At 39.7% G+C, this 13,505-nt stretch overlaps 1 protein-coding gene across 27 annotated transcripts in view; it reads left to right on the top strand.

The window, feature by feature from the left end:
- Positions 1-13,505, top strand: part of STAU2 (staufen double-stranded RNA binding protein 2) — a 330,823-nt gene that overhangs the window by 46,053 nt on the left and 271,265 nt on the right. For 26 of the 27 annotated variants that reach the window (XM_054497841.2, XM_054497834.2, XM_063668903.1 and 23 more), the window contains one exon: positions 12,172-12,331. The exons of the other annotated variant lie outside the window; for it this stretch is intronic. In XM_054497841.2, the coding sequence (XP_054353816.1) occupies positions 12,172-12,331 (160 nt within the window). The remainder of the gene's footprint in view (positions 1-12,171; positions 12,332-13,505) is intronic. 27 annotated transcript variants of the gene reach the window in all.

Raw genomic sequence — 13,505 nt, 5'->3', positions numbered from 1 at the left:
GTTGTCAAAAATGAGTTCATTGTAGGTGTGTGGATTTGTTTCTAGATTCTCTGTTCTGTTCCATTGGTCTGTGTGTTTATTTTTATGTAGTACCATGTTGTTTTGGTTTCTATAGCTCTGTAGTGTAATTTGAAGTCAGATAATGTGGTCCCTCCAGTTACGTTCTTTTTGCTCAGGATAGCTTTGGCTATTCTGGGTCTTTTGTGATTCCATATAAATTTTAGGATTTTTTTTCTATTTCTTTGAAGAATGTCATTGATATTTTGATAGGGAATGCGTTGAGTCAGTAGGTTGCTTTGATTCTTCCAATTTATTTTTTCGTGTCCTCTTCAGTTTCTTTCATCAGTGTTTTATAATTTTCATTGTAGAGATCATTCACTTCCTTGGTTGAGTTAATTCCTAGGTATTAAATTTTATTTAAGGCTATTATAAATGGGATTACTTTTTTGATTTCTTTTTCAGATTGTTCACTGTTGGCATATAGAAATGCTACTGATTTAGTATATTTATTTTGTATCCTGCAACTTTACTAAATTTGTTTATCTGTTCTAATAGTTTTTTGTTGGAGTCTTTAGGTTTTTTTAAATATAAGATCATATCATCTGCAAACAATGATAATTTGACTTCTTCTTTTCCAATTTGGATGCCCTTTGTTTCTCTTGTCTGATTGCTCTAGCTAGTACTTTCAGTATTATGTTGAATAACAGTGGTGAAAGTGGGCATCTTTGTTGTGTTACAGACCTAAGAGGAAAGGCTTTCAGTTTTTCCCCATTCATTATGATACTAGTTGTGGATCTGTCATATATGGCTTTTATTATGTTCAGGCATGTTCCTTTTATACCGAGTTATTTGAGGGTTTTTATCACGAAGTGATGTTGAACTTTATCAGATGCTTTTTTGGCATCAATCAAAACGTATGGTTTTTGTCCTTCATTTTGTTGATGTGTTGTATCACATTGATTGATTTGTGTGTGTTGAGCCATCCTTGCATCCCTGTGATAAATCCCACTTGGTCGTAATGAATGATCTTTTAAATGTATTGTTGGATTAGGTTTGCTAGTATTTTGTTGAGGGTTTTTGCAACAATATTCATCGGAGGTATTGGTCTGTAGGTTTCTTTTTTTTTTTTTTTGATGTGTGTTTGGTTTTTGGTATCAGGGTAATACTGGCCTCATAGAATGAGTTCAGGAGCATTCTGTCCTCCTCTGTTTTTCAGAATAGTTTGAGTAGGATTGGTGTTAGTTCCACTTTAAATATTTGGTAGAATTCAGCAGTAAAGCTGTTGGGTCCCGGCCTTTTCTTTACTGGGAAGCTTTTCATTACTGCTTTGATCTCCTCACTTGTTATTGGTCTGCTCAGGTTTTGGATTTCTTCCTGGTTCAATCTTTGTAGGGTGTATGTGTCTAGGAATTTGTCTGTTTCTTCAAGATTTTTCAATTTTTTGGCATATAGTTGCTCACAGTAGTCGCTAATGATCCTTTGAATTTCTGTTGTATCTGTTGCAATGTCTCCTTTTTCATCTCTGGTTTTATTTACTTGGGCCTTCTTTCTTTTTTTCTTAGTCTGGCTAAACATTTGTCAATTTTGTTTATCTTCTCAAACACCAACTTTTTGTTCTATTGATCTTGTATAATTTTTTCATTTCAAATTCATTTATTTCTGCTCTGATCTTTATTATTTCTTCTACTAATTTTGAGTTTAGTTTGCTCTTATTTTTCTAGTTCTTTAAGGTGCATTGTTAGATCATTTGAAATTTTTCCACTTTTTTGATGTAGGTGTTTATAGCTATAAGCCTTCCTCTGAGTACCACCTTTGCTGTATCCCATAGGCTTTGGTTTATCATTTGTTTCAAGACATTTTTCAATTCCCTCCTTAATTTCTTCATTGAAATGGTCATTCAGGAGCATATTGTTTAATTCGCATGTGTTTGTGTAGTTTCCAAAATTCCTCTTGTTATTGATTTGTAGTTTTATTCCATTGTGGTCAGTGAAGATGCTTGATATTATTTTAGGTTTTCATTCTTTTTTCTTTTCCTCTCTCTTTTTTTTTTTAATGTTTTAAGACTCGTTTTGTGACCTAACATGGTTTATCCTTGAGAATGATCCATGTGTCGAGGAGAAAAATGTGTATTCTGCAGCCATTGGATGAAATGTGTAAATATCTACTAGATCCATTTTCTCTATAGTATAGAATAACTCTAATGTTTCTTTGTTGATTTTCTTTCTGGGATATCTGTGCAATGCTGAAAGTGGGGTGTTGAAGTATCCATCTGTTATTGTATTGGGGTCTGTCTTTCTCTTTAGCTCTAATAATATTTGCTTTATGTATCTGAGTGCTCCAGTGTTGGTTGCATATATATTTGCAATTATTATATCCTGTTGCTGAATTGACCCCTTTATCATTATATAATGACCTTTTTTTTGGTCTCTCCTTACAGTTTTTGTCTTGAAATCTGTACTACTTTTTCTGATATGAGGATAGCTGTGTCTGCTCTTTTTTGGTTTCCGTTGCCATGGAATATGTTTCTCCATCCCTCTCTTTTCTGTCTGTGTGTGTCTTCATAGGTGGGGTGTGTTTCTTGTAGGCAACAGATCATTGGATCTTGTTTGTTTCTCCATTCAGCCACTCTGTGTCTTTTGACTGGGGATTTAGTTCATTTACATTCAGTGTTATTATTGCTAAATAGGAACTTTCTCCTGCCATTTTGTTATTTGTTTTCTGGTGGTTTTCAGTCTTTTCTTCCTTCTTTCCTTTCTTCCTGTCTTCCTTTTAGTGAAAGTGATTTTCTGTGGTGGTATGCTTTAATTTCTTGCTTTTTATTTTTTTGTGTATCTGTTGTGTGTTTTTTGATTTGAGGTTACTATGAGGTTTGCAAATACTATCTTTTTTAAATTAATTTTGTTTTTTGAGACAGAGTATTGCTCTGTCTCTCAGGCTGGAGTTCAGTGGCGTGATCTTGGCTCACTGCAATCTCTGCCTCCCAGGTTCAAGCAATTCTCATGCCTCAGCCTCCCAAGTAGCTGGGATTACATGTGTGCACCACCACCAAACCTGGCTAATTTTTGTATTTTTAGTAGAGATGGGGTTTCACCATGATGGCAAGGCTGGTCTCAAACTTCTGACCTCAAGCAATCCACCTGCCTCGGCCTCCCAAAGTACTGGGATTACAGGTGTGAGCCACTGTGCCGGTGCAAATACTAATACTTATAACCCATTATTTTAAACTGATGACAGCTTAACACAATTGCATAAACAAACTTGCAAAAAGAAAGTTAATTAAAACTCTACACTTTAACTTTGTCTCTGCTGCCAGCTTTTTAACTTTTTGTTGTTTCTCTTTATGTCTTATTACATTATTTCTTGAAAAGTTGTTGTAGCTATTATTTTTGATTTGTTCTTTATTTAGTCTTTCTACTTCAGTTAAGAGTAGTTTATACACTACAGGTACAGTGTTATACTCTTCTGTATTTTTCTGTATGCTTACCATTACCAGTGAGTTTTGTACCTTCAGATGATTTCTTCTTTCATTAATATCCTTTTCTTTCAGATTGAAGAACTCCCTTTAGCATTTCTTGTAGAACAAGTCTGGTGTTGATGAAATCCTTCGGCTTTTGTTTGTCTGGGAAAGACTTTATCTCTCCTTCATACTTAAAGGATATTTTCACCAGATATACTATTCTAGGTGAAAGTTTTTTTCCTTCAGCACTTAAAATATGTCTTGCCACACTCTCCTCACCTTTAAGGTTTCCACTGAAAAAAGTCTGCTGCCAATTAGCTGGGTATGGTGGTGCACGCCTGTAATCTCAGCTACTCGGGAGGCTGAGGCAGGATAATTGCCTGAACCTGGGAGGTGGAGGTTGCAGTGAGGCAAGATGGAATCACTGCACTCCAGCCTGGGTAACAGAGTGAGACTCTGTTACAAAACAAAACAAAAGAAAAGAAAAGAAAACAAAAAAAACAACAAAACAGCCTGCTGCCAATTGTATTGGAGATCCATTGTATGTTATTTATTTCTTCTTTTCTGGCTGTTTTTAGGATCCTTTCTTTATCTTTGACTTTTGGGAATTTGATTCTTAAATGCTTTGAGGTAGTCATCATTGGGTTAAATCTGCTTGATATCCTATAACCTTCTTGTATTTGAATGTTGTTATCTTTCTGGTTTGGGAAATTCTCTGTTATTATCCCTTTGAATAAACTTTCTACTGTTCTCTCTTTTCCTACCTTTTCTTTAAGGCCAGTAAGTCTTAGATTTGCCCCTTTGAGGCTGTTTTCTAGATGTTTTTGGTGTGCCTCATAGCTTTTTAACTTTTTTTCTTTTGTCTTTTCTAACTGTGTAATTTCAAATAGCCTGTCTTCAAGCTCACTAATTCTTTCTTCTTAACCAGTTCTGTTGTTAAGAGACTTTGATGTAGTCCTCATCATGTCAGTTGCATTTTTTTTTTTTTTTTTGAGACAGAGTCTTGCTCTGTCGCCCAGGCTGGAGTGCAGTGGCACAATCTTGGCTCACTGCAAGCTCCGCCTCCCAGGTTCACAGGTTCACGCCATTCTCCTGCCTCAGCCTCCTGAGTAGCTGGGACTACAGGTGCCCACCACCATGCCCGGCTAATTTTTTGTATTTTTTTAGTAGAGACGGGGTTTCACCATATTAGCCAGGATGGTCTCGATCTCCTGACCTCATGATCCACCCACCTCGGCCTCCCAAAGTGCTGGGATTACAGGCGTGAGCCACTGCACCTGGCCATCAGTTGCATTTTTAAACTCTGGAATATCAGCTTGATCCTTTTTAATTTTGATCTCTTTGTTAAATTTATCTGATAAGAATTCCAAATTCCCTTTCTGTGTTGTCTTGAATTTCTTTGAGTTTCCTCAAAACAGCTATTTTGAATTCTCTGCCTGAAAGGTCATATATCTCTGTTTTTCCAGGATTGATCCCTTGTGCTTTATATTAGTTCATTTGGTTAGGTCATGTTTTCCTGAATGGTGTCGTTGGTTGCAGATACCTTTTGGTGTCTGGGCTTTGAACAGTTAGGTATTTATTGTAGTCTTCAGAGTCTGAGCTTGTTTATGCCTGTCCTTGGGAAGGCTTTCCAGGAATTTGAAGGGACTTGGGCCCCAAGCCCAACAATGCCGTGGCTTTTGGAGACTTGTTAGAGGTACAGCCTTGGCAGCCTTGGATAAGATCTGGAAGAATTCTCAGGATTACCAGGCAGAGATTGTTGTTCTTTACTTTCTCCCAAACAAATGGAGTGCTAAGCCACTTGGAATTGGGCGTGTGGTGATGCAGGCACCTCTGTGGTCATCATCCCTGGGATTGCTCTGGGTCAGACCTGAAGCCAGCACAGCACTGGCCTTGCCCAAGGCCCTTCCCTTCAGGGTAGCGGGTTTTTCCCCGGGCTCCAGGTGTGTCCAGAGATGCTGTCTGAGAGCCAGGGATTGGAGTCAAAAACCTTAGCAATTTACCTGATGTTTTCTTCTATTGTGGCTAAGCTGGCACCCAATCCATAATACAAAATCCCTCCCACTCTTCCCTCTCCTTTCCACAGGCAGAGGAACCTCTCCTTGTGGCCACCAACACCACCACTGGTCCATGGGCTCATTCTTCAGGGCAGTGGGCTCCCTGAAGTAGATCGGGAAATGCTGTCCAGCGTAGGTGTGGACTTGGAGACCCCAAGAGCCTGCTTTTTGCTCTTCCCACTGTGGCTGAGCTGGTACCTAGGGCACAAGACAATGTTCCCTTTACTTTTCCGTCTGCTTTTCTTAAACAGGAGTCTTTCACAATAGCCACCACAGCTGGGAATGTGTTGGGTCACCCCTGAAGCCAGCCCATGTCGGAGCTCAGGGCCCACTGCATACTCCCTGGGTATCAGTGGTGATTATTCAGGACCCATTGGTTCTTTGGTCAGCAGGTAATGAATCCTGCTGGGATTGAGTACTTACCTTCAAGGCAGTGGGTTCCTTTCTGGCCCAGGGTGTGTCTACAAATGTTATCTTGGAGCTAGGGCCTGGAATGGGGGCCTCACGGCTCTGCCTGGTGCCTTATCCTATGGTGGCTTAGCTGATATCCAAAATGCAAGACAAAGTTCTCTTTTTTCTTCATTCTCCTCTCCTTAAGCAGAAGGAAGTAGACGCTTTCGTTGCTACAAGTTGCACTTCCTGGGGTTAGGGGAGGGATGGCATAAGCACTCCCTTAGCCATTCCAGCTGGTGTCTCCCTAGGTTGCGTGCCATCCTAGTTCACTGGCTCTAAGCCCAGTCTCACACTAGGAGTTGCCTAGGAAGTACAGTCTCGTGTCCTAGACTGCCTTTCAAATTTATCTAGGACCCTGGACCACTTCAGCCTGTGGTAGCAAGTTTGCCAAGAAATTCAAGTTCCAGCTACTATGATGGGCAATTCCCCAGCTAGTGCTGGTCCAAATCCTCCCTCCCTGTGTAGGTGCTGGCTGAGCCCAGCACATTTTCATTGTCTGCTGTGACAGGGCAGCACTGAGTTTAATGTACTGTTTTCCAGTAGCTGTGCTCTCCTCCCTCAAAGTGTACAGATTTTCTCTCCACGCCACATGGCTGCTGCCGGGAGTGTGGGAGAGGATTGATGTTGGCGATTCAAGACTCTCCTACCCTCCTCAATGCCTCTTTTGGTGATATGAAGTTAAAGCCAGGCACTGTGATTGTTCACCTGATTTTTGTTTCTTGTAATGGTGCTTTTCTGTGTCCATAGTTGTTAACATTTGGTGTTCCACTGGGGGTGATGAATGGTATAGGCTTCTGTTCCACCATCTTGCTCTACCCTCCTCTATAATTTTACTCAACCCTCTTCTGTAACTTTACCCAATGAACATACTTTGTGTGTGGTCTGAATTCTTTGTATTTATTGAGACTTATTTTATGGCCCAGAATATGGTCTGTCTTGGTAAATGTCCTGTGAACAATTGAGAACAAGTGTATATTCTGCTTTTCTTAGTTGGAGTATTCTAACAGTGTTGATCAGATTGTGTTGGCTGATAGTGTTGTTCAACTGTACTATATTCTTGATTTTTTTTGCTTGTTATATCAGTTTTTGGTAAGGAGTATTGAATCTGACTTTAATTGTCAATTTTATAATGTAAGTTTTGTCAGTTTTTGCTTCATTTATTTAAGCTGTGTTATTAGGTACCTAAATGTTTAGGATATCAATGTCTTCTTAATTGCTTTCTTTATTCATATGAAATGACCTTTGTTACCACTGGTAATAGTCTTTACTCTGGAATCCACTTAGTCTGATATTAATATAGCCATTCGAATTTCTCCTTGATTTATGTCAGTATATGTTTTTTGTCTTATTACTTTCAAACTATATGTGCTTTTATATTTGAAGTACAGTTTTTGTAGGTAGCATGTAGTTTGATTTTGCATTTTTATCTAGTTTGACAATCTCTGACTTTAAAATGGGGGCATTTACACCATTTTGTTCTAATTTTCACAACTAACCATGTGTTCTTATTAGCCTCATTTCACTAAAGAGATAAGAAACTGAGAGTTAGAAAGAATAATTAACTTCCTAGTGTTGTACATAGTAAATGGTCAAGCCATGGCTTAAATTCATAAGTGTGTCTCCAGCATTCCATCTTAAAACTACTACACTTTTTACTGTAGTAGGAATCTTAAGAGAGATTGTAGAAAAGCATAGGATTGCCTTGGAAATACTTATATTTTACAGAATGTTCATGTTGATGGTTTTACAGAATGTTCATGTTGATGGTGGTAAGAATGGTAGTTTGAATGGGAAAGTCATATTAAGGGAACTGCTTTAAGATAGTAAAAAGAAATTTTTTTCTATACTTTCAACACTTTTTTTTTTTAATTAAAAGATTTGTTTCCGAGATAGGGTCTTGCTGTGTTGCCCAGGCTGGAGTGCAGTTGTGCAGTCATAGCTCACTGCAGCGTTGATCTCCTGGGCTCAAGGGATCCCCCTGCTTCAGTCTCCTCAGTAGCTGGGACTACAGGTGCGCACCACCATGCCTGGGTAATTTTTTACATTTGTAGTCGTGCTGAGGTCTCCCTGTGTTGCCCAGGCTGGTCTCGAACTTCTGAGCTCAAGTGATCCTCCCACCTTGACTTCCCAAAGTGCTGGGATTCCAGGCGTAAGCCACCACACCTGGCTGTAACACTTCATTTCTGACACTAAATATGTGGGTTTTTCCCCCACGCCAGCAAATTCTGCAATTGTCCCCATACACTGACTGGATGTCCTACTATTTAACTAAATTCTGACACTAACTGCCCACGGTTAGTGCAGACCCTGCAGGTTAAGAGCTCAGTCCCACAACACTGCTCTCACCTCACATGACAGTCACAAATCTGGGTCTTCTCAACTTGTGACCAACTGGCAGTAAACTGGGGGTTCCCAGCACCCTCTTCTCAGGTTCCATAATTTGTTATGGAACAAACAGCTCACAAGACTCAGGGGAATACAGTTATATTTACTAGTTTATTATAAAGGATATTCTAAAGTATATAGGTGAACAGCCAGATAAAGAGTACATAGGAGGGCCGGCGTGGTGCCTCATGCCTGTAATCCCAGCACTTTGGGAGGCTGAGGTGGGTGGATCACGAGGTCAAGAGTTCGAGACCACCCTGGCCAACATGGTGAAACCCCGTCTCTACTAAAAATACAAAAATTAGCCCGGCGTGGTGGCTTGTGCCTGTGATGCCAGCTACTTGGGGGGCTGAGGCAGGAGAATCACTTGAACTTGGGAGGCAGAGGTTGCAGTGAGCTGAGATTGTGCCACTGCACTCCAGCCTTGGCGACAGAGCAAGACTCTATCTCCGGGGGGGGGGGAAAAAAGAAGTACATAGGATGAAGTGTGTGAGAAGGGAAATGGAGCTTCCAAGCCCTGTCTGGGTGTGCCACCCTGCAGCACCTCAGTGTGTTCACCAGCCTGCAAGCTTTTTGAACTCTATCTTTTAGGGATATTTATGGAGGCTCCGTCACATAGGCATGATCGATTATTAACTCAGTCTCCAGCCTCTCTTTCCTCCATGGTGGATAGGAATGGGATGGGGCTAAAAATGAAGTTTCTAACCATGACTTAGTTTTTCTGGTGACTGGCCCTCAGACTAGCTCTCTATCCAGGGGCCTGCCAAGAGTTGGCTCATTAGAATAAAAATTTCCTATCACCCAGGAAATTCCAAGGAATTTAAGAGCTCTGTGTTAGAAATTGGGATGAAAGACCAAGTATTAGAACAAAAATGCTCCTAGCTCTCCTGTCCCTCTGGAAATTACAAGGTTTTGGGAGCTCTGTGTTAGGAACCAGGGCCAGAGACCAAATACATATTTCTTGTATACCACAGATGGTGTTAACGGTAGTTTAGGGGAGAGATACTGATATTCTCCACTAAGACATTGGTGCATGTATGTATCTTAGTATAAAGAGAGGAGGCCAGGTCTGAAAAACATTTAAGTTGAATCAGTAGTAGTTAATTAAGCAGGAGAGAAGGGAAGACCTCTCAAAGGTGTCTGGCTCATGAGATTGGGAAAATGGTGACATCTGGATGATTAGGAGGCAGGAAAGATTAGAGATAGGAGCTAAATGAAGTATACTGAGTCTGAGTTTATAGGAGCCTTAGACTAAGGAGGTGACAATATAAGTTACAAGGAAGAGTTATGAGATGTTAAATAAGCCTTAGGAAGGCAAGGATAAACGAAACTAATGAGGTTTGAACCTGAACTGTTGGGAGATAATGGATGAAACATTTTGGGGTATGAACTGATTTGGAGGGGGTAGAGTGGAGGAGGTAATGTTTTGTTTGACCTTTTATCTCTTGAGTTTGTGGAAATACCAAGTAGACAGTTAGATTTATGTGATTGTTGTTTAGGAGAGGTCAGGTCTGGAGACATGCAGAGTAAACTTAATATGCTTTCCTGATGCAATCAGGAATCTCAAGGTCATTTATGTGGGTATTTCTGTTTTCAAGCGTATGAGCTATATGCAAGATTATGTATATTATATATATCATGTGAAACCTTTAAACTTTCTTATTTTGTGGCAGAGTTCTTTGTTAAATACCAAAATTTGAAGAAAAACAAAGAGCTAGTCATTGAAAAATCATTTTGAAACCAGAGAGAGTATTAAAGATACATTTTAGGTATATATTTTAAACTGAATTAGAATAAAAGAAAAATTAATCACTTTAAACAGGTATGTTTACGTTGTGAATTTCAAATGACAAATCCCAATTCTCTATTTTGATTAATTAAAAATCTACAAAAAAATGGAAAGAATGGTGTAATAGACATTCATGTATGTTTTAAATTCACCGATCGTTAATTTATTTGCCACATTACTTTATTTCTTGCTCCCTCTATATTGACATATACTTTTTCCTTGAACAATTTGAAAGTAAATTTCAGCTACCATGACACTTCACTCTTTAATACTTACATATCTATCTTGTAAGACTAAAGACGTTCTTCTTCATAACCACAATACTGTTAATCACACAAGAAATTTAATCCTGGCTAAACCTATTACTTAATGTATAGTTCATAGTCACATTTCCCCAGTTGTCCTCTGAATATCCTTTATAGCTTTTTTTCCCCTTCCCATTTTAGATATAATCAAGGATCATGCGTGGTATTTATCATGTCTTTTCATGTCTCTTTTCTTTTTTTTTTTTTTTTGAGACAGAGCCTCGCTCTGTCGCCCAGGCTGGAGTGCAGTGGCGCAATCTCGGCTCACTGCAAGCTCTGCCTCCCAGGTTCACGCCATTCTCCTGCCTCAGCCTCCTGAGTAGCTGGGACTACAGGCACCCACCACCATGCCTGCCTAATTTTTTTGCATTTTTAGTAGGGACGGGGTTTCACCGTGTTAGCCAGGATGGTCTCGATCTCCTGACCTTGTGATCCGCCCGTCTCAGCCTCCCAAAGTGCTGGGGTTACAGGCGTGAGCCACTGTGCGCGGCCTTCATGTCTCTTTAGTGTCCTCCCTGCATTCTTTTTTTTTTTTTTTTTTTCCTTTTATGACATTGACATTTTTGGAGCCTAGGCCATTTGTTTTATAGAATGTCCCGTAATCTAGATCTCTCTGATTGTTTCCCTATGATTAGATTCAGATTAAACATTTCTGGCCAAGAATAGTACATGGTTGTTGATGTGTACTTTTCATTGGATTGTATCGGGGGCGCATGACGTCAATTTGTATGATTATTGGTGATGCTAACTTAGTGACGGTATTTTCGATCTGATCTCCTTTCTGCAATAATATATATTTTTTGTAATAAGTAATTTTAAGTTAATACTTAGTATTCCTAGAAAGTAATAAGCAGTCTGGAGTGAAACCAATTATGCGCATATCATGTAACTTGGTTCTGAATTTTAAAGGTGAAGAATAGGTTTGGGGGCTCGTGTGGAAATGCAGTGCGAATGGAATGTAGGACGTGTTAGTGGAAGGATGTGTGTGAGATGAGGATGCACAGGTAGAGCCTTTGTGCCATGCTAAAACAGGAACAGTTGAAGGGGTTTAACCTGGTGTTGATTGGGGTGATGAAATTGGATTTGTGTTTTAGAAAGATAGTTTTAGCAGTGATCAGCTGGAAGAATATTATGTCCAAGCCAAAATGATGAAAGGCTGGATCCAGTTGGCAGAGAGAGGAAGAAGATTTGAGAAATATTTATGATGTTAAAATGGACAGAATTTAGTGATTGGCTCAATGTTTGTTGTGGAGATTTAGAGTTTTTTGGTAGTATAATATTTAATAGAATTGCCTGACTCATTGCCTAGATTGTGCTAAATGTAACATTCAAGGAATTAGATTTTATGAAAGTATTATAGACACATGGTCTTTTGGCTTCTCTTACAGTTTCTCATTATTTCTACTTATTCTACTTTTCTGAGGACCATTTGAATGACATTAACATTGTGATTTCATTTAGAGGAAAGATTGCTTCTTGATTTATTCTACCCAAAATGTACACCTAGATCTGCTACTAAGCTTTTGGATAGGATAGAACAGAATTTGGTACTCTCTTAAAATTTCTTCACTAGGTAGAGTAAGATTTTGTTGCAAATGATCTGTAGGTAAGGTCACCTCTAGCTCTAAAATTCTGATTCTATGATGTTTATTTTTCTCTCAGACAGCCCATTTTATTTCTTGGAAAAGTCTTAATGTTTTCTTTGTCTATTTATGTTTTTCTAAGATGTTCTCAGTGCAGCTGAGTCTTGGTGAGCAGACATGGGAATCCGAAGGCAGCAGTATAAAGAAGGCTCAACAGGCTGTTGCCAATAAAGCTTTGACTGAATCTACACTTCCCAAACCAGTTCAGAAGCCACCCAAAAGTAATGTTAACAATAACCCAGGTACGGCAGTGACTCCTTCTGTTACGTTGTCTGCTATGTGTGTTCTGCTTGTTGTATGTTTCATTTATAGTAGGCTAGTAACAGAGTGAGCAAGTATTAATAGTATACATATGCCCATACCTACACACACACACACACACACACACACACACACACACACACACACACACACACACACACACACACAGCAGCATAAAAATAACTGAAGGAGGCTTGGTGCGTTGGCTCACGCCTGTAATCCCAGCACTTTGGGAGGCCGAGGCGGGTGGATCACGTTAGGTAATGAGTTCGAGACCATCCTGGCCAACATGGTGAAACCCTGTCTCTACTAAAAATATAAAAAATTAGCTGGGTGCCTATAGTCCCAGCTACTCAGGAGGCTGAGGCAGGAGAATCGCTTGAATCTGGGAGACGGAGGTTGCAGTGAGCCAAGATCGCGCCATTGCACTCCAGCCTGGGCAACAAGAGCAAAACTCCATCTCAAAAAAAAAAAAAAAAAAAAAAAGAAGGTGAGAGTATGAAGAAAGTAATTGTAATTGTTTTTAAAATTTGCTATAGTGGATACTATAAAAGTGCATTGTTTACTTTTTTAATGTTGGCAAAAACATATCTGAATACAAAGCACAGAAAATTTGACTGAGTTTTTTTTTTTTTTTTTTTAAAGTAAAGATAGTAGGCCGGGCACGGTGGCTCACGCCTGTCATCACAGCACTTTGGGAGGCTGAGGCAGGTGGATCACGAGGTCAGGAGATTGAGACCATCCTGGCTAACACAGTGAAACCCTGTCTCTACTAAAAAAATACAAAAAAATTAGCTGGACATGCTGGCGGGTGCCTGTAGTCCCAGCTACTCAGGAGGCTGAGGCAGGAGAATGGCGTGAACCCGGGAGGCGGAGGTTGCAGTGAGCCAAGATTGTGCCACTGCACTCCAGCCTGGGTGACAGAGCAAGACTCCATCTCAAAAAAACAAACAAACAAACAAAAATGATAGTGGCCTGGTGCAGTGGCTCCCACCTGTAATCCTAGCACTTTGGGAGGCCCGGGTAAAAGGATTGCTTGAACCCAAGAATTTGAGAGCAGCCTGGGCAATATAGCAAGACCTTGTTTCTACCCCTGCAAAAAAAAAATGATTAATTTCTCTTTTTAAATATATAGTTTAAATATATAGTTTTATA

Source organism: Pongo pygmaeus, chromosome 7 (assembly GCF_028885625.2).
Source record: "Pongo pygmaeus isolate AG05252 chromosome 7, NHGRI_mPonPyg2-v2.0_pri, whole genome shotgun sequence".
NCBI classification, from domain to species: domain Eukaryota; kingdom Metazoa; phylum Chordata; class Mammalia; order Primates; family Hominidae; genus Pongo; species Pongo pygmaeus.
Note: the sequence above shows the minus strand (reverse complement) of the source record. Positions and strands in the feature narration are given on the sequence as shown.